General features: G+C 36.3%; 1 protein-coding gene across 1 annotated transcript; it reads right to left on the bottom strand.

Annotated features, from left to right (window-relative positions):
* Positions 1–278: 278 nt before the first annotated feature.
* On the bottom strand, positions 279–21,064 carry LOC139122197 (fibroblast growth factor receptor 3-like). The gene is made up of 11 exons (XM_070687618.1): positions 20,965–21,064; positions 13,616–13,812; positions 12,541–12,664; positions 11,068–11,295; positions 8,804–8,986; positions 7,988–8,169; positions 7,192–7,275; positions 6,092–6,306; positions 5,292–5,429; positions 4,479–4,713; positions 279–464 (listed from the first exon to the last, which is right to left on the bottom strand). The coding sequence occupies exons 1-11, from the start codon at positions 21,062–21,064 to the stop codon at positions 279–281; spliced, it is 1,872 nt and encodes a 623-aa protein (XP_070543719.1).
* Between the last annotated feature and the right edge of the window lie 614 nt (positions 21,065–21,678).

Genomic DNA, 21,678 nt, shown 5'->3' on the forward strand with positions numbered 1-21,678 from the left:
ACTGAGTTATAAATTTTTAGATCCTGTCACAAACCAATGTACAAATCACTTTACAACAAAGTGTCTCGAATGTCGTTTTAACACTACATACATTCTTGTATTACAGCACTGCTCCAGCTCCATGCCATCTTTGCTGATATTGTCCTGTGCTATACTATGTGACAAGGGTGCAAAGGGTTCGCCAGGCGAGTATTCCATAAAAACGTTAAAGTAGTCATAAAGTCATAAAGTCTTAAAGTAGTCAGACCATTGTTAATCTTCAAGTACTAGTAATTGCTCTACAGAAAGAAGCCTTCGTCATTATCACTCTCAGACATTGCCTCAAAGACGATCTCATCACTAAAATCTTCTACATCACTGTTTTTGGCCATGTAATCGTCAAACGGTGCTGTTGAGGTACTCTCTCCTAAAGCACTCTCTTCCGTCGAGTAATTGTTTCTTCTCCTGCCTTTTATGACGAGGTCCTGCGAAGAGAAATACATTTCGTACAGACTATGTTTTGACTGAAGACATTCTACAATGAGCACTTACCTTTGCCACAATGTTCGTTGCGTTGTTCGGAATGACAGGGTGAAAGATATAGATTATAATGTCCACCCAGATTCTCCTTTGTCATACTTTAAACTTGGTTCGACAGAACAGTGAAGAATATTTACCAATTAAAAGGAAGAGTGGGCGTGCCATCTGACATTTTAACCTTTGAAAAGTGTCGGCGAAGTGTCTATAAATGCCGACACGGATATTCTTTGCATCATCTTAACCCTGCCCACGTTGGACGTTGCCATATCGATTGCTTAGCATTTCCGATACACCCCGGCCACTTTTGTTGGTATACCCGGTACACGGACATGGTTTGCTTTGCAGAATGCTCCCAGCGGAGTCCGGAGTCCAACTCACACAGGTAGTGCGTTTTGGTGTTCACCTGTACTGGTTATACAATGGCCAGCATAGTATAATTTCCTTAGAAAGCATTTTATGCTTCGAGTAATGGTATTATGAATCGCCAACTGAATTATTAATTCATTTTGTTGAAAACCTATCCTTATCAATTATACGTTATGGAAAAGTTTAATAGTGAAATGACACGCAATATAATATGGATTATCCGTTAAAGCCATTGTGATCACAACATAACTCAAGTTTCTTCCCAAAGTGATGATAAATACTAACATCCCACACACTATACAGCATATATATCAAATTTGTAATTTCTCATAGAAACAACAAAGTAACGTAAAAATGTGTTTCAGAAATAGAATATTCATTCCAAGATATTAATACGACAGAAAAATACAAAGGAGAGAACAAAGATCAACACACAGAGGCGACATTGCTCTAGGCATTACGAAATGAATTAACAGTAATTGATGAGGGAAAATAAAAATATTTAGGTCGCTCATTAACTATGTATCGAAAGTCCTAATAACCAAGTTTTCGAGTCTGCTCATTGTCATGTGATCTGATTTTGATCTTTGATCGAATTTATCCATGAAAGTATTGGAAGTTGGATTTCTTTGTGACCTATATGAATTATTCCATAGTGTAATACTCTCAGGTTTCTATATCAAGGATTACACACGAAACAGTCCTGCATGAACGAAACAATAAGGACGCCGTTTCTTTGACAACCAGCTCCTCTGATGGATAGGACTGTATTTCAATGTCTAAGTTGTATAGACACAAACAAAAAGTCCACCCTTAACGTATCTGTTCTTTGCAACTATTTTAAATCATTGTTCAGAAAGTGTACTAAAAGTTCCATGACATATTTTTTCTCCGGAGGTTTGTCCCTTCATATGATATTCAAAGATATTCGGCTAATCACCCCTTGGGAAACAGTGTATTGATTGGCTATGAATTTATTATAAGTGCCCTGGGTATTCGTTAGTATGCGTCTGGAAAGTGAAAGACTTAAATTTTTGCTCAAACTTTCTTCAGCAAACTTTCGACCATTTTCTTTGAAAATCAAGAATCGAAATCGGGGATCAAAGTACAAATTTTGGCTCTATAGAAAATAAATTACCATAAATGTACCGATATTTGGAATTTAAAATAGCCGCCATTTCTGTATAATGCCTATACGGCTGGAAATTGTCGATTTTCACAAAAATAATACGGCAAAAGGTTTACTTGCTCCAAGAGCTTCAAATTGAGCCCCATAAGTGGTAGCTCTCGTCCAATCAGAATGGCGCATGGTAGCATGATATAATATAATAGGTCTGCTATTGCATTTGCAAGTGCACTATTACGATTATGGAGATGGCAACCAAATGGGTAGTGTCTTGTCCGCATATTCTCATTGACTTGCATGTAGAAATCCAAGACATCCGTCACCATGTTATTTTTCAAGATAAAATGACAAGACATCAATTGGTTGTTTTGCTAAAGCATCGTGCGAACAAAGCGTACTCGTCAGTTTCTTCAACCCTGAGGGTGGATCCAGTGGGTCACCCTGTTTTTGACTTTTGTGATGGGAGTCTTTTTGAAATGATCAATAGGGGTCAGTGTTTTTTGAACTAAGACACGGGCTCATACTTGCATAGAATGCGTCATACCAGCCACGAATTGCATCATTCAGTTGATTTTCTGCGCGCCCTACGGGCGCGTAATTTTTACTATATCAGAGATATATATCAGAGTTATCTGGATGTTTGCAAATTGAAAGTATCTTATGCAAAGTATCACGCCAGCATCAAATTGCATCATTCAGTTAAAGTTATCTACGCGCCTTTCGAACACTGTATCATGCTAAGTTAAATTCAGGTCAATTTGCCATTTCTTTTTCAGGTGCAAATGCATGGAATAATATTCCAGTTCATATTAGACAAGCAATAAATCAAACGCCATCTTTTGTATGGAATTTGATTGGTTCTGTGACAGCTATGTAGCTTTTGTTTGATAGACACCTTGCATGTTTTCCATAAGCTTTTGTTTTGGTTTGTGGTTTGTTTGTAAATTATTTTTTATTTCTTAAATGTATTCATTCTGTGAGCCCTCGTTATGTATTTTTCACCACAATTTTAACATGTCGGGGTTCAGGCTCGACTAGCTACCAGCTATATCCTGTTTCACCTTCGTCCAGATCATTTTGTCTTATTCAAACTTTTTGCTGTCTTTGATATTGTATGTAACTTTTTCTGGGTAATAAAATATTATTATTATAAAAAATATTATTATTATTACATAACTTTAATATATCAGAGATACACCGATATATCAGAGTATCTGGATGTTAAAAAATTGAAAGTCTGTTTTCCAAAGTATCGTACCAGCTACGAATCGAAATTCAGTTACAGTTTTCTGCGTGCACATCGGGCGCATAACTTTAATATATTAGAAAGATATATCAGAGATATATCTAGATGTTTGCAAATTGAAAGTCTGTTTTGCAAAGTGTACTAATCATGAAGAAATCTGCAGTTCACATACAAAGCAAGACAAAAACCTGATCCTTTACTGTTTTCTCAATGAGAACTCTGTATGAGAAAGCAACATGCTGCAATATTTCACAATACATTGATAAAGTGACATATTTTATAAATGACAAGATATTTTTCATTCTCATTGATACAACTATTTTTCTTTCTAAGGTGTTTTTATGAGTAAAATGATAGTGACTATTAGGCAGTTTTTGTCATCATTAGCTGTGCTTTTACTGTTTCAGGGATACAAGGAAAGGTCCTCTCAAACACTGTTTACATCAGATTTGGTTACAACTTATACAAATCATAGAGAAACATAGATAGAGTGGCAACGGGTATTGTTTAAGGCGTGAAGCGGTTACGTAACCCATCCATGTTCGCCTCGCCTCAGTTGCTCTCGCCTCTCTTTTCCGAAGAGTGCCGACCATGAATCCTTCGGTAGTTTTCGGATTTTCGCCAATTGTTAAGCGAAAGTATGTTCGGCAAAGTTTGTGTTGTTGTTGTCGTGTGGTGCTGAGCAGAATTGACGTGCTGCCGAAAACGGGAGTGTTTTGAGCTTCAGGAAAATGAGTTTTACCGTTTTAAAAATTCCTCTCATATTTTTATGAATATATATGAGTGTGTTTGAACCAAATTTGGAAGTCTTTTATCGATAGGTACATTACAATGCCCAGTGTTACTCTTGTTTTAAAAGCCTGCATATGTATATGCAAAACGTGGAATTGTCAGTCCAGACTAAAATGTCTATGTCGGCGATTTATTTACCGTGAATGATACTGATTATTGGGCACACATGAATATTTATACACATGTATGTACTATGTTTACAAACTGAAGTCCGGGTTTTGCTGTTGTTATACAGAATAAATATCATGAAAATTGTTAAAAGATACAGCTAACTGTCCCTTCATTAAGCTTTACCAACAAATGAGGAAAATCAGACTTTCAGTGAGCCAAGCATTGGTCCATAAACACTTAACATGGTAGCCGACAACAGTGTGTCTGGAAAAAATTATTCACCCCCGGGACGAAGAAACTGACCAGTCTCTAACTTACCCCTGTATCCCGTTTCTTTGAAACTGAGCCGACGCTCTTCTTGGTTGTTCCCACTTCTTTGATATTCTGTAAGAGTGGCATGTCTTCAGAGCTACGAGAGAGGAAAGGTTCAGGCCGAGGTTCGTTGATGTAGTCTGCAAATTGGCTCAAAAGTCGATCAAATTTCTGCAGTAGCACATTGAATGTAGGCCTGTCGTCAGGGTTTTCCAGCCAACAACGCTTCATTATCGCATACCTATATGCATGGAGAAGGAAAAAAAATACAAATCAAGTCAAATTTGAGCGATGTCATATTCTTCGAGTGGTTGTTTAATCATGTCATGGTCCTTTTTAAAAAATGCATTTGTTTCTTGTGTCGAATATGGTCATTTTTGTCTGCTCTCTTCAACTTGTTGAAATACTCAAGATTAATTTAGTCGACATACCCTGTGATGTCTAACCAGCATTATTATAGTTAAGAAACGAATGAAGTCGGGGTGGAATTACGTCTTCGAACAATATTGTACGTCACAAATACATTCAGCTGAGACAAGTCGAATACCAAGTATGTCAGATTCAGCATGCTATAGAGAGTCGTCAATACATTCCGCAGAGACATGTCAAAAACCGAGTATTTCAGATTAAGCATGATAGCGATAGTCTCAGAAGCCCAAGGTATGTTGTCAATACAAAGAAGTAAAGGACAAGAGTACACGAGTTAACGTTACAAACTACAAACAAAATCAATAAATTGTCATAATCATTATCATCGCCATTCTAATCAACGGTGGTATAAAATGAAAAATCCAAGAAATATACAAATAAATGACTTACATGGACTGTGGGCAGTCATCTGGTCTGGCCATCCTATAACCTTCCTTCACAGCCTTCACGACTTTAGAAGCTGACATTCCCGGATATGGAGTTTCTCCGTGCGTAGCGATTTCATACAACACTATGCCGAAAGACCACCTAGACGCGAGCAAGATATAAATGACAAGAATGAAACAACAGAATGAAAAGAAACAAGAATATCGGGCCGGGAAAACAAGGCTAATTTTAGCGAAAAATTGCTTATGTGCTCATGATAAAAGCACAAAACAAATTTACGCTAACTTAAGCACTTTCTGTATAATCGTGAAACGTATTTTATTTGTCTTACTATGAATGTTGTAGCTGCTGTTATTGGAGACACATCTGGACTTTAAATAAACTGGACTTACAAGCGTCTAAATCAGATTAAAGACATTGTTCGGCGATATAGATTCCGTGTTGATGGATTTTTTACTATATTGCGATAAATGGCATTTATGTTGCGAGACATAATAGACGAAATTCTGTGTTTGCCAAAACATGGGATAATTATTGCTCATATTACTGCTGATGTTATATTTAATTAATATTGTCTATGCATAACCATGAAAAAGATTAATATTTTACACGATAATTTAAAAAGCAAAACAATCCATTCAGGCTTGAGATGATACCACTTTTGCTGGTACAAAAGCCCTTTAACAGCGGGGTATGTATTGTGAATCTGTTTGTCAACTTCCACTGTATTGGGGAAAATTGCTTTTGACTTTTGATGAAAACATGACAACTCTTTGAGATACATGTGTATTCGTAAAACTTACACATCACTCTGTATTGTACATAACCCCTTCAGGTTTGTTTCTAAGCTGACCCACTTCGCTGCTCGCATTCGACTTGCCGGCAAAGCAGTCCATCCTTGTAGGTATACGTCATTAGAAAGTCCAAAGTCAGAAATTTTAATTACCAGGTCTTCTCCAACAAGTACATTCCTTGCTGCCAAATCTCCATGCACGTATTTGTTCTGTGCCAAGAATTCCTATGGGTAGAAATCAGAGCGACAAAAGTACTCCTTTCAAATTTTTCTGTTATTTGCCCGATAAATATTTAAAGGTACAACATACTATAACCTTTCAGGCTCAGTTCCCTGTGTACAGGTCCAACTTTACCGTAGAAAACAATGGATTTGGGACAAACCATGGTGGTCAAAGGGTTAAGTATCAAGCAAAGCTTGAGAAGGTAGCATTTAGCTACTTGAAACTCAAAGGAGACACATAAAACATGACGTATCATTGCAACTTCCAATTTTCTTTACAGCCAGAGTGAGCAAAAACTAACATAGTGAAGTAAGAATGTCTGAGATATTCGTTCAAAAGTTTTTTTTCTAAAAATGTTATTATTTACACGCCTAACGATACACCTAATGGCGCTCCACCGTGAACAACTGGATTTTGATTATTTTTTCAACTAAAAGAAGTAGATGAAAGATATTAGCTCTTCTTTCGTTACTTCAGTGTTCAACATTTGAATAAAAGGAAATAATAAGTGGGAAACGCAAACTGCCTCGACGCATATGTAGACTAGGATCTTTCTACCGTGATTTTAAAGAAAGCTACATTACGGAAGCATATTCATGCTATTTTTGTAAGGAAAAAAATCTCGTAATTACAAGACTCCAAAAGTCGTAATTGCGAGAATCAAATTCTCGAGGTTGTCAGTGATTGGTCTGTTTCATAATGTTACATTGTAATTGGTCTTCCTTTCTTGATGTTGGAATTTTTGACCAATCTTTGACTTCGTTTGGCAGGTGCCATTCATGACACCGGCAAGCGGTCGGCATGCATCTGACAATTGTTTCTCCATCATCGCCCCTCACACTTCAATCGATCTCTGAATTTAACAAACACGGCTTCGAATAACTTACCATTCCGCGAGCGATCTGCCTGGCAATCTGATAGTAGCCCTTCTCTGTCAAACTGTAGATAGGATCGTCATTTTGGTATCTTGGCTAAAACAATAATATTAAATAATGTCAATTTTGTCTTTGGATTAGACAAGATTAGACATGATATGACAAACCGGTGAACACAATCTGAAATGATACTTATGGTTATTTTTTCTAGGATAACTCATGGATGCATTGCCCTGTGGTGGCGCTTCAGGTGAATAGGGTAACCCTACATGATGTCTGTTTCCTAATCACGGTTATTACCGTGCGCAGACAAACAAAAAAAACTTCATACTTGTCCAAAAAGTTGGTCCCTGAAATACCCATTCGAAATCTGGTAAATAATTCTCTTAGACGTACAATCATGCCAGTGCTGATTGAAAAGGAGATTGTTTTAAATAATGACGTCATCGTGTACATTTGACGTGTTAAAACAATCTCATTTTTCTATAAAACATTGAATTAGTATATTACATCTTCTTCTAAATTTTGTAAATTAGGGTTTTTTGTCATATATTTCCTCTCATTTTTATCAAAATACTGGTGTTTTTTTTGAGGAATCATAAGGGGTGTTTGAGAACTTTTGTGGATTAGTCATGGGTACCCTAGCCGTCCTGAGAGTGCCATCGCTAGGATACTTTTAAGTACAGCGCACAAAAGAAGAGTTTCCTTAAAATTGACAGGCTGGCAATGACAATGTACGATACAAATCTGATACTCTGCATACATTACAATTGAAGCCTGCAAATAACCACAGATAGCAGATATATACCTCTTTTGTTCGCCACAGGAAATGCAGTAAATCACCGTACTTCATGTACTCCGTTATTAAGAAATACGGTTCCTCCAAAGTACAGCATCCAAGGATACTTAAAATATTGGCATGTTTTCCTATTTCTTGTAAAGTTGTAATTTCACGGAGAATTTCATCCTTTTCAACTGCAGTTGCGTTGTCTGACGAAAAACAGGTAGCAAGTTATTTTATTTAAGAAGCCACGTGATTACACAAACTTCAATTCATTAAGCGCATGCCTCACTGATAGCAGATACAGGAATAACACAGAGCTCTAAAAATTTATTTTGAACTTAAGAGAGAAGGACAAAGCCTTTGATCATCTGTTTGGTGTCTCGTGGTCAATTATTAATAAATCATCGAGTTACTCTAACGTAAGCAAGCGATGCAATCTTTGTATATATCAGGAGAGCAGCACATTATCAATGCTGACAAATCTACACTGTTAGACAAACGCTTTAGGTTGTTTTCAAAGTGTCGTGACCAAAACAAATATAATAAATCCAATTTTAACACCACCTAGAAACAAAATGGTACGTCCAAACCATAAATGAGAGTGTAGAACTAAATACCCTTTCACTTCTGTCTGAAGATTGCATGATGAATGATATATATATATATATATATATATATATATATATATAGAGAGAGAGAGAGAGAGAGAGAGAGAGAGAGAGAGAGAGAGAGAGAGAGATAGATAAATAGATAGATAAATAGATAGATAGATATGGCAGTCATTAGACATTAATTTTCGAGGTGCGTAAACATATTTAGAATTTAAAGGCGCGCTTTTACCTTTTAACATCTTGACGGCCACGGTGATTGTCTTTTTACCTTCTCCAATACCTTCAGCTGTCGCCTTGCAGACAATTCCAAAATTGCCTCTTCCAAGTTCGTTTTTAATATGCAAATTACTCCTTGGAATCTCTTGTTTGGCTATTAAACCTCTACTCAGTGTGTTTGTTTCAACACCAGGTCCTACAGAAGGAAATAATTAAAAAGACGCACTGCTTGGTAGGACATAAAAGACATCAAAGTAAGGTATTTTGGTTGTCATTCAACGACTGTTGAGGGCAAAATTCACGAGATATTTTCTATGTGGCAGAATTGTTGGATAATTCCGTAAAAAGTGATTGAAATGATTCCCCAAGCTTTGTTTTCAGGTAAACCCTTCACCACTCATTCTCTTTCAAAATCTAAATTGAAATCGGGGGCTCTCTACCCAATATTTACCGATATTTCAAATTCAAAATGACCGCCATCCCAGTGTTATCTCTCGTGGGGGAGGGAGAAATAAAATTCCCAATTTTCACAAAACTAAGTCGGCGAATACTTTACTCGATTGGTCAAAAGTATATTGTACAAACTAGTCTTAATATCTGTCACCGAAGCACCTTCTACCTTATATAAAGGCAGAACACCTGAGATGTGACTTATTTAATCCAAGGACACGAAATTATTCATTAGTCTGGTGGGTACACGGGATGTCCTGATACAAAAGATAATTTGTGAATGATCGTGCGGCATTCGTGAAACTCCCCCTTTTTTAACAAAATAAATTTGAGTATTTAAAACTCACCGGACGTAGAAACATAATTTGTTACGAACAGTAAAAGCTATACAGGACCTTACTATCACCTATCTCTGACGATATCTGATAAATACAGACAAAATAAGCGCCCTGTTTCAATTCGCAAGAAAGGCAAGAAAGTTTAGAAAGTTGTAAGCGTTCTTTTTCGCACAAGAGTGGCATCCCCTGAATACAGTGCGCATAACTGTCATGTAGCAGTGTTGTCTTCGATACTAGACGTCACCTGTGATATTTTCTTTCAAATTTGACCAATTTTATTGCCACTGTTTTGGCTCTATCGTGTCATGGTGTTTGCTTGCTTATTTAGCGTGTGAACATTGCGTGAATATAAATATGTACAATTATGAAGATTGTACTAGCGTTTGACTATATATACATAGTCGTTAACTCACTTTTAAGCGGAGTTAGGTTGTGATGACATTTCAACAGACTATATTCATTTACATAAGAACTTTTCATCGATTTTAGAAAATTCCATAACTTTCTTTTTACAGTATTGTCATCGTAAAGTACGCGTGATGATTTTTTGGTTACGAGAAAAACTGAGTACCCCGAAACTAAAATTACATAAATGAAGAAATAGGACTGGTAAAAGTAACCTTAAGCAGATTTGAGGTGGACGAGAAATGGCAGTTTAAAATATAATCGTGGGCCATGAAGGAATCTTAACAATGGAAAGGTCATCACGACATTCTAATTCTATGTTATGTCATATTATATTTGAATTTTGTATTGATTTTCACTTCGTTCGTTACGTAACAGGGAGTCAGAAGTGTCCTATTGTTCTTCTGTGTATTGCAATTAACAGATTTACGTTAATCTAAACGCCATATGAACAAATAAAATTAATGATGATGATGATGATGATATGATGATGATGATGATGATGGTTGATTATAATGGTTTGCATGAGACAATACTCTAATCAAATATAACTATAGATCACACATGTTGATGATCCACAATTTTATGGAGAATTGTGCAGTTACATGTATTCAGATCATCGACAAACCGTCAACTGTGATTATATTGTTTGAACGCGACTTCTTGTAACATGACCTATCTGACACTGTCTTTCAAACCAGTTACATTCGTCTGAAGATAAAATCCTAAAAATGTTACCTACATGTAGTCATGTGGTTATTTATCAAATTGGTAAACCTGAAAAAACGTACTAGTGTTGGTTGGTACGGTCCAACAGACGGTACGTCTAGCATCTCACACCATTCTCTAATGGAGATATTCAATTCTAAAGTGCAGTGAAATAACCACCATGCCACTGATTTGCATGATCGTTGCCCTCTAGAAAATATTTGGCAGTCAATTTTCGGTACCCGTGTGCTGATGTTAACTGTATTTTCCAAACCAAAAAAAATGGTTGCTGATGTTAACTGTATTTTCCAAACCAAAAAATAATGGTATGGTTTGAAGTTACCAGTATCATAATATCATTATTAGTGTTTCACACCTATCATCATCTCGTCAAATTCCTCGGCATGACACTCAGTAGTACTGGTGCTGAGCCGCTTGCGATTTCTTCTCACACGTAGAACACCGACCAACACTATCAGCAATACACCAATGGCAACACACACGCCAATAAAAGAGAATTTTAACGATTTTCTCGTATTCGGCGAAAATTGGTCTGCCGTGGTTAGCGTCACGCTTCCAGCGTTTTCGGTCGTAAACCACTTTTCTAAGAAGAAAATGAAAGATATAATCTTTTAAGCATGATGCTTGAACAAAAAGGCTGCAACACATGTGCGATACCCCGGGGAACTGCGACCACAAAAAAGCAAACAAAAAACACACACAAAACGAATTGAATTTATCAAGGTTTAAAGCAATATCCGTGCAGAGATTGTGCGCGGCGTTGATAATTATAATCTACCTGGCGAGTCTCAGCAGTGGGGGCGCGCGGTGAACGTCATTTTTGTTAGGTAAATTTTGGTCTGTACCAGAATTCAACTGTAAAACAATCACAGTGCACTGTATGCAATTGATGCTGTGTTGACAGGCTGAATAGTGAGTGTTTCAACAAGTTTTGGGAGTGAAATAAGAATTTTTAATTAACATACAATGCACGTTGACAATTTCTTGTGAGCTTAACTGTGATGGTGAAATTAAATAAAATGACTTTCAAATAACTAGCGACGTCCTTTCTTTGACAATTAACGTATGTAACTATGATTGTATGCAATAGATGCAATAGAATCTGATACAACCACCCAACGAGTTAATCTTGCCTTTGCTGACTATACGAAACAAATTGTAGTGGGAATGTAGACTGGTTTATTCTGGTAAAAATAGTAATGTATGTATGTATGTATGTATGTATGTATGTATGTATGTATGTATGTATGTATGTATGTATGTATGTATGTATGTATGTATGTATGTATGTATGTATGTATGTATCTATGTATGTATGTATGTATGGATGGATGGATGGATGGATGGATGGATGGATGGATGGATGGATGGATGGATGCATGTATGTATGTATGTAAGGATTGATGTATGGATTCATGCATGCATGCATGCATGTATGTATGTATTATCTATATATTATCTATGTATTTATTATGTAACTATCTCTGTATCTATCTCTGTATCTATCTCTGTATCTATCTATCTATCTATCTATCTATCTATCTATCTATCTATCTATCTATCTATCTATCTATCTATCTATCTATCTATCTATCTATCTATCTGTATGTGTATCTATGTATGTATATGTATAATATGCATGTTTCCATGTGTCTACGTATCCAGCGAAATCTGGATCTCACGTCTTGCATTTTAAATCTCACATCTCGCTGAGGACGCATTCAGCCAATTTTCAACACCACTATCGATAAAAAATGTAAATTAATGAAAACATTGTGGCATAATCTGTGACCTTGTTATGTCGAGATGTGATATTTTCAGACCATACCTTCATGTAAATAAGTCGAGTCTACAGCAACGGTCGTAGGAACGATTGGTTCGAGAGTTAACAGCAGCTGACTGGCTGGTCCAAGCTGACTTTGGTTGTGACTATTTCTGACGACTGGAACAACCTATCGTGCGTAAAAATTGTAAGAACTTTGATTAGATTTACACTCTATTAATAGTGACGAAACGATAAGTATCAATGTTTTCACTTTGTCTGAATAACAAGGGATTTTAAAAAATTGATACAGTAGCAATGAAAGAAGTAGACATTACATGGAGCTGAACGCAGAATAGTACCTACCAGAATCTCATATTTGTCATACATGACGATATCGGGATCGTGTGTCAGTATAGAAACCTCTTGGCGTAGTGAGAATGTCTGCTTCGTAAAAAATAGAATATATATTATCACAATATGGAAAATTCAAAACTGTCACATATAAATTATTAGCTGGTTGAACTCAATAACACGAAAATCAAAGTTTTACTATGTTCGGGTTTATCACAGTCTGGCGTGCGTCACCTGTAGTGTACTATGCGATTAAGGTAGAATGCGCCATGGAAAGTGAAAGACTTAAAATTTTGCTGAAACTTTCCTGAATGAAACCTTTACCCATACTCTTACCAAATCAAGGATAACCAGATGTGCATTGAAAATACTCACGTGTTTCAGTATATATTGCTGTTGTCTGTAAATTTAAACTTTTGCTACATGTTTGCAACTTCATGTAAAGTGTTATGATCAACATCATGACAATGAACTGACAGACAGACAGACAGATAGACATCGCTGTGTCATTAACTCATGTCTGTGAACATGAGAGCTAAAATTAGAGCTCACTGTGCAAGGTTTGGTACAATACAAACAAAACACCTATCATTTACCGATATTTGAAAATCAAAATGAGCGCCATCCCTTTTATTAACTGTATGGGGAAAATCAAATTTTTGATTTTCATAAAACAGAGGCGGTGAATTGAGCCCCCGAGAGCAGTAGACCACAAAATATTGGAAAAATTTAAGACTCTGAATAGCTGTCTCTGTGGCGCATTCTATCTTAACATACAATGACTTACTGGTATTTGTGCATCGTAGTAAATGGTTGAATTGTTGTTAAGGTTGATGAACACAATATAGTATTCTTCTACATTCTCTCTGTATTCTAATGGACAGAACCAGGAGATTGTCACTATATGTGATGAGTTGCCTTTCAAGTCGGTGCCGATTACGCTGTCAACTTTCACATCGTAAACTGGCTGTGCAGTGGGTTTACCTGACAAGTTAGAAACCATCAAACGGTATACGACAGGTCAGCAGAGCGATCATCAAAGAAATGTATGACATTTAAGATACGCTCAAGATAGAGGTAAATAGTTTTAATGATTTATTTATTTATCTATCCATCTATTTATTCATTATTTTTGTTCTTTTTTATATATTCAACTATATATTTTACGATTACTTTTCGTTCATTTATTGTTTATTTACATATTTATTTGTTCGTTTACTTTATTGACCAATTTGTTTGTTTAACTGTTTTTTATCTATAAACTAACTTCTGTAAAACTACTGATATCAATGTTTTAATCACGTTGATAAGAAGAGTCTTTTAGAGCTGTCAGGTTTATTCAGAAACAATCTTCAAGCCCCCTATATTGCAAGAATAACATTTGTTTAATAGCCATGTCCTAGAAATACCTCACATATGGTTAATACTCACAGGATTGTCGGCAGAGTTTATCGCCATATATTGTATTGTTGCAATCTGGAACCAATTAAAAGATGTCGTTATATAAATTGACAAAAAATACACTTAATGTAGGAAGTATTTTTAAAAGCTCTTCAACTTGCATGTCATAATTAAACTTTGTCATAGTATGAATCGCCAAGTATTAAACTTGTTATAAAGCTTAAGCTTGAATACCACAGAATATTTAAAATAATTATGTCAAACCTACAATAGTATCGTGCACAGAATACACTGAACCGTGGCTGGCGTTACTTTCTCTTAGTAGCTCCTAGACAGTGGAAAACCTTTCCGATGAAACTGTCAGTCATTCTCTTAGCAAATCAAGAACAAATCAAACTTCGCCGCCCGACGTTTGAGACTAGAGAAACAAATGACCAATCAAATAGTGATATTTTATATTCAAAACCCCTGTGTTAACTCTGAGGGAAAAATAATGTTTTTGATTTTCGAAGAAAACTGAGACTATAATATTTTTTTATTTAAAAAAAAAAATCTGAGAAGGCGAAAATTGTCCTCTCTCAAAGTGCTTTAAAATGAGTCCCTTCATTCAGTCATGAGACCTGAAGACCTAGTGAAACTTAATATTAACAGATTGTTTGCCAGATCGAACGATTTATATTCCCTCTGAGTCTGTAAAGACAGAAAATTACGCACCGAGTATAACCCGTCATACATCATCGAGAGAGAAGGAGATATTACTTTGATGGACGACAAGAGAAGATTGCTTGTTAACGAGATAATATAGTTCAAAGTTATAATATAGTTCAAAGTTAGATTAACTCTGTGGTTATAAAAAATAGGTTTTGTGTCGAGTAATCACACCCTTTTCATAAGTCTAGCCCAGTGGCCCCCAGCCCCTGCCCAGGGTTTTACCCAGTGGCCTCGTTTTGACTTCATATTCACAGGGCGCTAGATTTATGATAAGGGTCGAGTAATCACACCATATTTTTGGAGTGTGAGTAATGACAACCATTATGAATACTTACTAGGTGATATTTCTTCATAGCAATTTTGCCAATAGATTTCGTCTCCATAGAACAATAATCCGACCTTTGAAAAATACAAAATAATTGTTCTTACTATGAAAAGTAGTTTTATACATACAAGCACAGAACATATATATATCATCTCATCTCGATCATCATCACCATCAACATCATCCTCATCATCCTCATCATGACGATGTGATGATAATGGTAGTGGTGGAGTTGGTGGTAATGATGATGATGATGACGATCACTATTATCATCATGATCATCATCATCATGATCATCATCATCACCACTACCACCATCATTATCACATCATCATCATCATCATCATCATCATGATCATTATCATCATCATCATCACCATTATCATCATGATCATCATCATCACCACTACCACCATCATTATCACATCATCATCATCATCATCATCATCATCATTATCATCATCCATGCTGGGTGAAGTTTCAGCAGACATATGAGTTTAATCCAAAGCATTCAGACAGGTACATCGATTTCATATTAGAACCTATAGCATGTTTAATAAAGGCATAGAATGGAGGAGTGATTAAAGTACTTACCCGAAGATAGTATAGGGTATTAAACTGCACATCTTGAAACATCGAAGAGTTTGATTTCTGTAAGACAAATCATAAATTAACAAACTTCTTTGTGTGACATTAATAAATCTGAATGACGGTAAGATCTTTCCGTATCGTAAAACACACGACCAAACACTGTATGTCCATAAGCAGTCTTGTCACCCGTAAACTATAATTAAACACATTCCTGACGCAATAAGCAAACGCATCTCAACAATATCCAATGATAAGGGCATATTTGATAAATACAAAGGTCAATACAATACGCCGCTGAAGACAAGCGGATACATCGTACAGATTGAATATGTCACGAGCAACGAATTAGCGAGGAGAAATAATAACAGGAAACGTCACATCACGTGGCTCAACCCTCTTTTCAGCAAGAACATGGAAACAAATATCGACAACTTTTTTTTTTCAACTTTTGACAAACACTTTCCAAATGGGTCTAAACTTCACAAGATATTCAATAGGAACACAATTAAAATGAGTTACAGCTGTATGAAGAATATGGCAAGTGTAATCAAATCGCATAATAAAATGCTAATCACCGGAGATAAGCGTAAAGATCGTTCAGCTGATTGCAATTGGCGGGACAAGTCTACATGTCCCCTGAAGGGTGACTGTCAACTCAAAGGTGTGGTTTACAAGACCAAGACATCAAGGGGACAACACGGAGAAAGTTTACATCGGCCTCTCTGATAACACTTTCAAGACGCGCTTAGCTAATCACTTGCGGAACGAAAGATATCGGCACTGCAAATAGCTTAGTTTGTCTGGTCTTTGAAAGATAAGAGCCAGGTCTTTGACATATCATGGTCAGTTATTGACAAAGCATCGAGCTACTCTAACATAAGCAAGCGATGTAATCTTTGTATATCAGAAAAGCTACACATTATCAATGCTGAGTTGGTTTCAAAATGTCGCCACCAAAACAAATATTACTTATCAAATGTTACAGTGGAATTTGATCGAGTGTCCGGTTTGCCTTGCAGAGCTCGACGAGTCTACATGTTGTATATCGTTAGAAAAGTAAACATTTGCAACAAATTAAGTCTTTGGTGTTAGATTACAGCGCGTTTCCCATACACCGTCTAGTCTACAATCACGACAGTCGTTTCAGCATGCCACTCACAACAAGCTTGACACTGCACTACTCATCATCAAGGTTTCTTTCAAGTATTTACATGTACTTTGATTCGGGAAATACAACTCTGACGAAACTCACTGACATATTTTTCGAGTGCCGGATCTATATCTCGAAGAAAGTCCTCAACATCAACTGGAGTGACTCTGATCGTTCAGTTGAACACTGCTTCTGTAAGGTAAAGAAAATTTTGATGCGTCCGATGCCGTATGATTATGTGGCAAAATACTTTAGAAACACTGGGTGTGCTATTTAAAGGCACAAAATGTACTGTGTTGATTGAAAATTGCTCTTCCATGTGTAGAATCGGCTTTTCTTCTAGTCTATTTTGTAGCTGTGTCATGTAATTGAGAGAAGTGTCAAGGAAGAAAGTTTCATTTAACTGAGACAAAAGTGAAAGCAGAAAAAAGTTATATGCAGGAGGTGTTAAGAATTTTCTGGTTGATAATATTGTTGTATTGTGTCATACTTATTGATAGAGTAGACTGCGCTGGACCTGCTACAGACTATGCTTAAGGGACCTTTGTCGTGATTACTGACACCGGGAAAAAGTTTATTTTGTGAAAAGAATTTACGTGTTTCTTCATAAAGTTCCCAAATTAAAATAAACACCTAAAAGAAAACTTCGGTTATGTGTATTTGGTGCAGTGTAAAGTTTATTGTGAGTTGCATGCAGAAACGACTGTGTTGATTGTAGACAAGACAGTGTATGGGAAACGTTCACTGCGCGCTGTAATCTAACACCAAAGACTCAATTGTTGCAAATGTTTACTTTTCTATTGATAAAGCAACATATAGACTTGTCGAGCTCGACAAGGCAAACCGGACACTCGATCGAATTCCACTGTAATACCACCTAAAACTAGAATGGTACGTGCAAACAATATAAATGAGAGTGTAGAGCTAAGAATCCTTTCACGTCTATCTGAAGATTGCTGGAAGCATGAAACTTTAGTAACAGATATTATTACTTTGTATATATATATATATATATATATATATATATATATATATATATATATATATATATATATATATATATATATATATATATATATATATATCGTACTCTCTGTGCCCAAGTTCAGAGGTTGCCATAAAGCCATTATGGTGATAACCGGGAGGGCACATTGTATGCATTTTGTGTATATATATATATATATATATATATATATATATATATATATATATATATATATATATATATATATATATATATATATATATATACAAATATATATATACAAACTTATACATTAATGTGTGTCTAGCGGTTTAATATTTCCATAATGTCCATTACTTTTAAATAGCTTTATCAATGCCAGCGAATCTCTAAAATTAAAAAACACGTCACGCCCGGTACACAGATCAGATCTTAAGTATGACAGAATAAGAGGGCAAAATTTTAGCAAAATTTTGAGCTATTATATGATTGTCTCAGTAGAAGGAACGTGAAGTGGATGTATATTGCATAGACAGGGTCAATTCCTACTCACGGTAACCACATCCGTTGCCAATAAAGACGAATTGTCCTTTTGATCACATGACAGCCATCTCGAGAGCGGGATAGTATTTGTTCCAGTTGGTCCGCATGGAGTAACAGCAATAAATCTCACGAGGGCTACCATATCTAACTTGTAAATGAGCAATATTATTCAATCCATAATCAAAACGATTAAAAATACAAAGAAATACACACCAGCAAAAAGCTAAGATTGATAAATAACCGGATTTGATTACTATGACAATTCCTCGAAGCTTCCTCGGGGAAGCTTGCATAGTTAAAGTGGCATATTTAAAGAGGCACTCCCACTTGGTAACATTTTTAAAACACATTTTATTAATGCCAACGGTCGATATTTGACATTGCGATTGTGCGCGGACCGCGAGATATCGATAAAAACATGTCATTTCCCGAGCGTATTTTTCACATCCCGAAGTTTTACGATCGTTTCTGATTTTGACCCGAAATCCCCGAAAGTTTGTTGTTGTGCTGATTAACGATATTCTAGGGAGTCTACAATAAATTCGAACGACGTAATTAATTTACCCCCCTCCGCAAAGACTTTATATACAGCATTATGCCATCACCTCAGGTAAGTTTTGTAAAACTTCTCCTTAGTTTTTGTCGTTTTCATTATTCTAAATCAGTTGTACTATATTTTTATTCAATACCACATAAACATCAGATTTTACATGTCTAATATTAGCCGCCTCCGATGACTACATTTTGTCGTCTGTCACACATTACGCCGCGCGCGTGGTATGCGTCTGTGCATACCACTTGGCGTCCGCTATGTATCAACCGCACGTAACTGTGCTAGTCACCTATGCGAATTCTGGTGGAATCAAACTTTGTTTTCCGTTTTTTCTCAGAGTCAGTAAGACTCGGCTTTCCCCCAGGGGGCATGACCAATCACCGACGCGAGTGGTACTGTGGCATACATCAGCGTAAGCGTAGAGTCGTACTCCATTGCTTAGTTGACAATAGCCCCAGTGCCGAACGTTCGATGTTCGGAAGCTGAATTTAGGTGGGCCACCGGAATTCAAACTTTTACTTTTTTTAGGAAATGCTTTTATCGATATCTAGTGACCCGCGCGGAGTCGCCACGTCAAATATCGACAGTTGGCATTGTAAAAATGTGCTTTAAAAATGTTACCAAGTGGGAGTGCCATCTTTAAGTTCTTCACTTTTCTTTTTTGCAAATCACTGATTTATGGGTAGTTTGTAATAATGCAACTTTGCAGCTATATGGCACCTAACACTTTTGATAAATTTCAACAATTAAGAGATACTGAATGAGACATTTATGCGAAATATTCATATATATTCATTCGCATTAATCTAACGTAACCTATTAAGAAGTCGTGAGATCTAGAGTTTACTGAAAGGGTACATACTGTAGCCCCTCCGTCTAAAAGCCCTTTTAGCCCATATCTAAAGGTTTGTGTATACTTATATTTACTCGCGCCAACATACATGGGAAATTAACAAAGCTATTGACATCTGAAGACAAAGTAAAGCAATGTAGAAGATTTGACTCACGTGACTCCATAGGAACGGTGAGATGCCAAGAAACTATGGCATTCATCCACATCCGGTTAAATGATGGAACCCAATGAATACGAATTGAACCAACGTCAAGCACATCTTCATATGAGGCTAATTAACAGACAGAATAAACAAATATCTTATTGTCTTTATCAAGAGAGTTCTTTTGTTAAAGCCATTACATTGACTATAAGTATCTGGAATCAACATAGTGATATCCCATGTTATTCTACACTTATTTTTGCCAATGTCAGAATGAATTATACCATTTTCTAACAGTATTTGGTATCTTTTTCATTTAATATGTCAAAATAATTTGTATGACTCGCCCATTTATTTTCGTCGATGTCTTTATCCAATTCACACCCTCAAATCTATTTCAAAATTATCGTACCATACATTTAATGATTCACGATTTTGAAAGCAACGAAGATAAACTTAATCAAAAACTGCCTGTTCGGTCAATCACAATGCGTAAAAATATGAAGATACATCTCGACCATACCTTCATATCTCCATTCAAAGCTTTTAAGCAAAATTCAAATGAACGTTTTTTTGAATGGAATTAACCCTACGATAGTCAGTATGGGCGATTGTATATTGCAGAGAACTTTAACGAAAGAGTCTACTCGTAACTTTTGCAGTCACTTTCTCGACGTACATAAAATCTACAGGAAACAGATCAGATGCAACTTATCCATTTCCCGTACGTCAAGTTATTCGATATTTGGTGAGATTTTAGACTGAGCACGCCATTCAATCAGTGACAATACAAATATATACTTTCGACGGCCAGAAATACTGACAAAAATGTGTGCGATATGCAGACACGCATGCAAACAATACCGGGAAATTTCGTGGCAATAGATTTAAATTGATGCTTACAACTGTCGCTGTCGAAGGAAAAGTCATCCCATGAGTCATCTTGCGTAGATTTGAATTGGCTTCTGGAAAAGGCCACGACGACGATCGACATCAACCCCATGATTGAAAATCTAACAAATTTCATTGTTGGCAACAATCAATGCCTCGTTGCATGATAGTGTGATACCCTAGGTTACTCTAGGTGCTTTCCTTTCGTTTTTACCCTGAAAAAAATTTGAAAACTTAAGTCATACTGCAACTCCTAGTTTTGCAAAGCAGAACAATAAAAGCAAGCGATTTAAATAGTTGTCCGATTATGAAGGCTGGAAAGAAATATTGAATTCAAAGTAAAAGTGTACGAAATTTCTTATAGCAGACATCAACTCATCCGATGTAACTTCCAACGCACACAAATGTAAAACAGCACACATTATCGTCTAAGGCAAGCAAGCCTTGATTGGAGCTCGACAAGATTTATTGAACGGCAGTACTTTCACCCTTCCCTTCTGAGGAGGGTGTTGAATTAGTGGCTACTACCCATTTCTCTACAAAATTGAAGGCGATCCACTTACCAAGTCAACTTTGGCACCATAAATTTATTTTCTCTTTCACTTACTTCCTTTTATATCTTGTATAGAAAAACATAATATGACACCAGAATATTTTCAAGCCAATGACAGAACTCTAAAGGAGATCTCCCATGTGCCTCAATATCACGCCTCTTTTGAAGGAAAT

Source organism: Ptychodera flava, chromosome 21 (genome assembly GCF_041260155.1).
Source record: "Ptychodera flava strain L36383 chromosome 21, AS_Pfla_20210202, whole genome shotgun sequence".
NCBI lineage: Eukaryota > Metazoa > Hemichordata > Enteropneusta > Ptychoderidae > Ptychodera > Ptychodera flava.

Excerpts from the sequence above, each read along its gene's own strand:
- LOC139122197 (XM_070687618.1), bottom strand. The coding sequence starts at position 21,064 with ATGGGGTTGATGTCGATCGTCGTCGTGGCCTTTTCCAGAAGCCAATTC. Across the intron at positions 8,987-11,067 it reads ATTTGACGAGATGATGATAG|GACCTGGTGTTGAAACAAAC; the intron begins GTGTGAAACACT and ends TTCCTTCTGTAG. Across the intron at positions 4,714-5,291 it reads GATGACTGCCCACAGTCCAT|GTATGCGATAATGAAGCGTT; the intron begins GTAAGTCATTTA and ends CCATGCATATAG.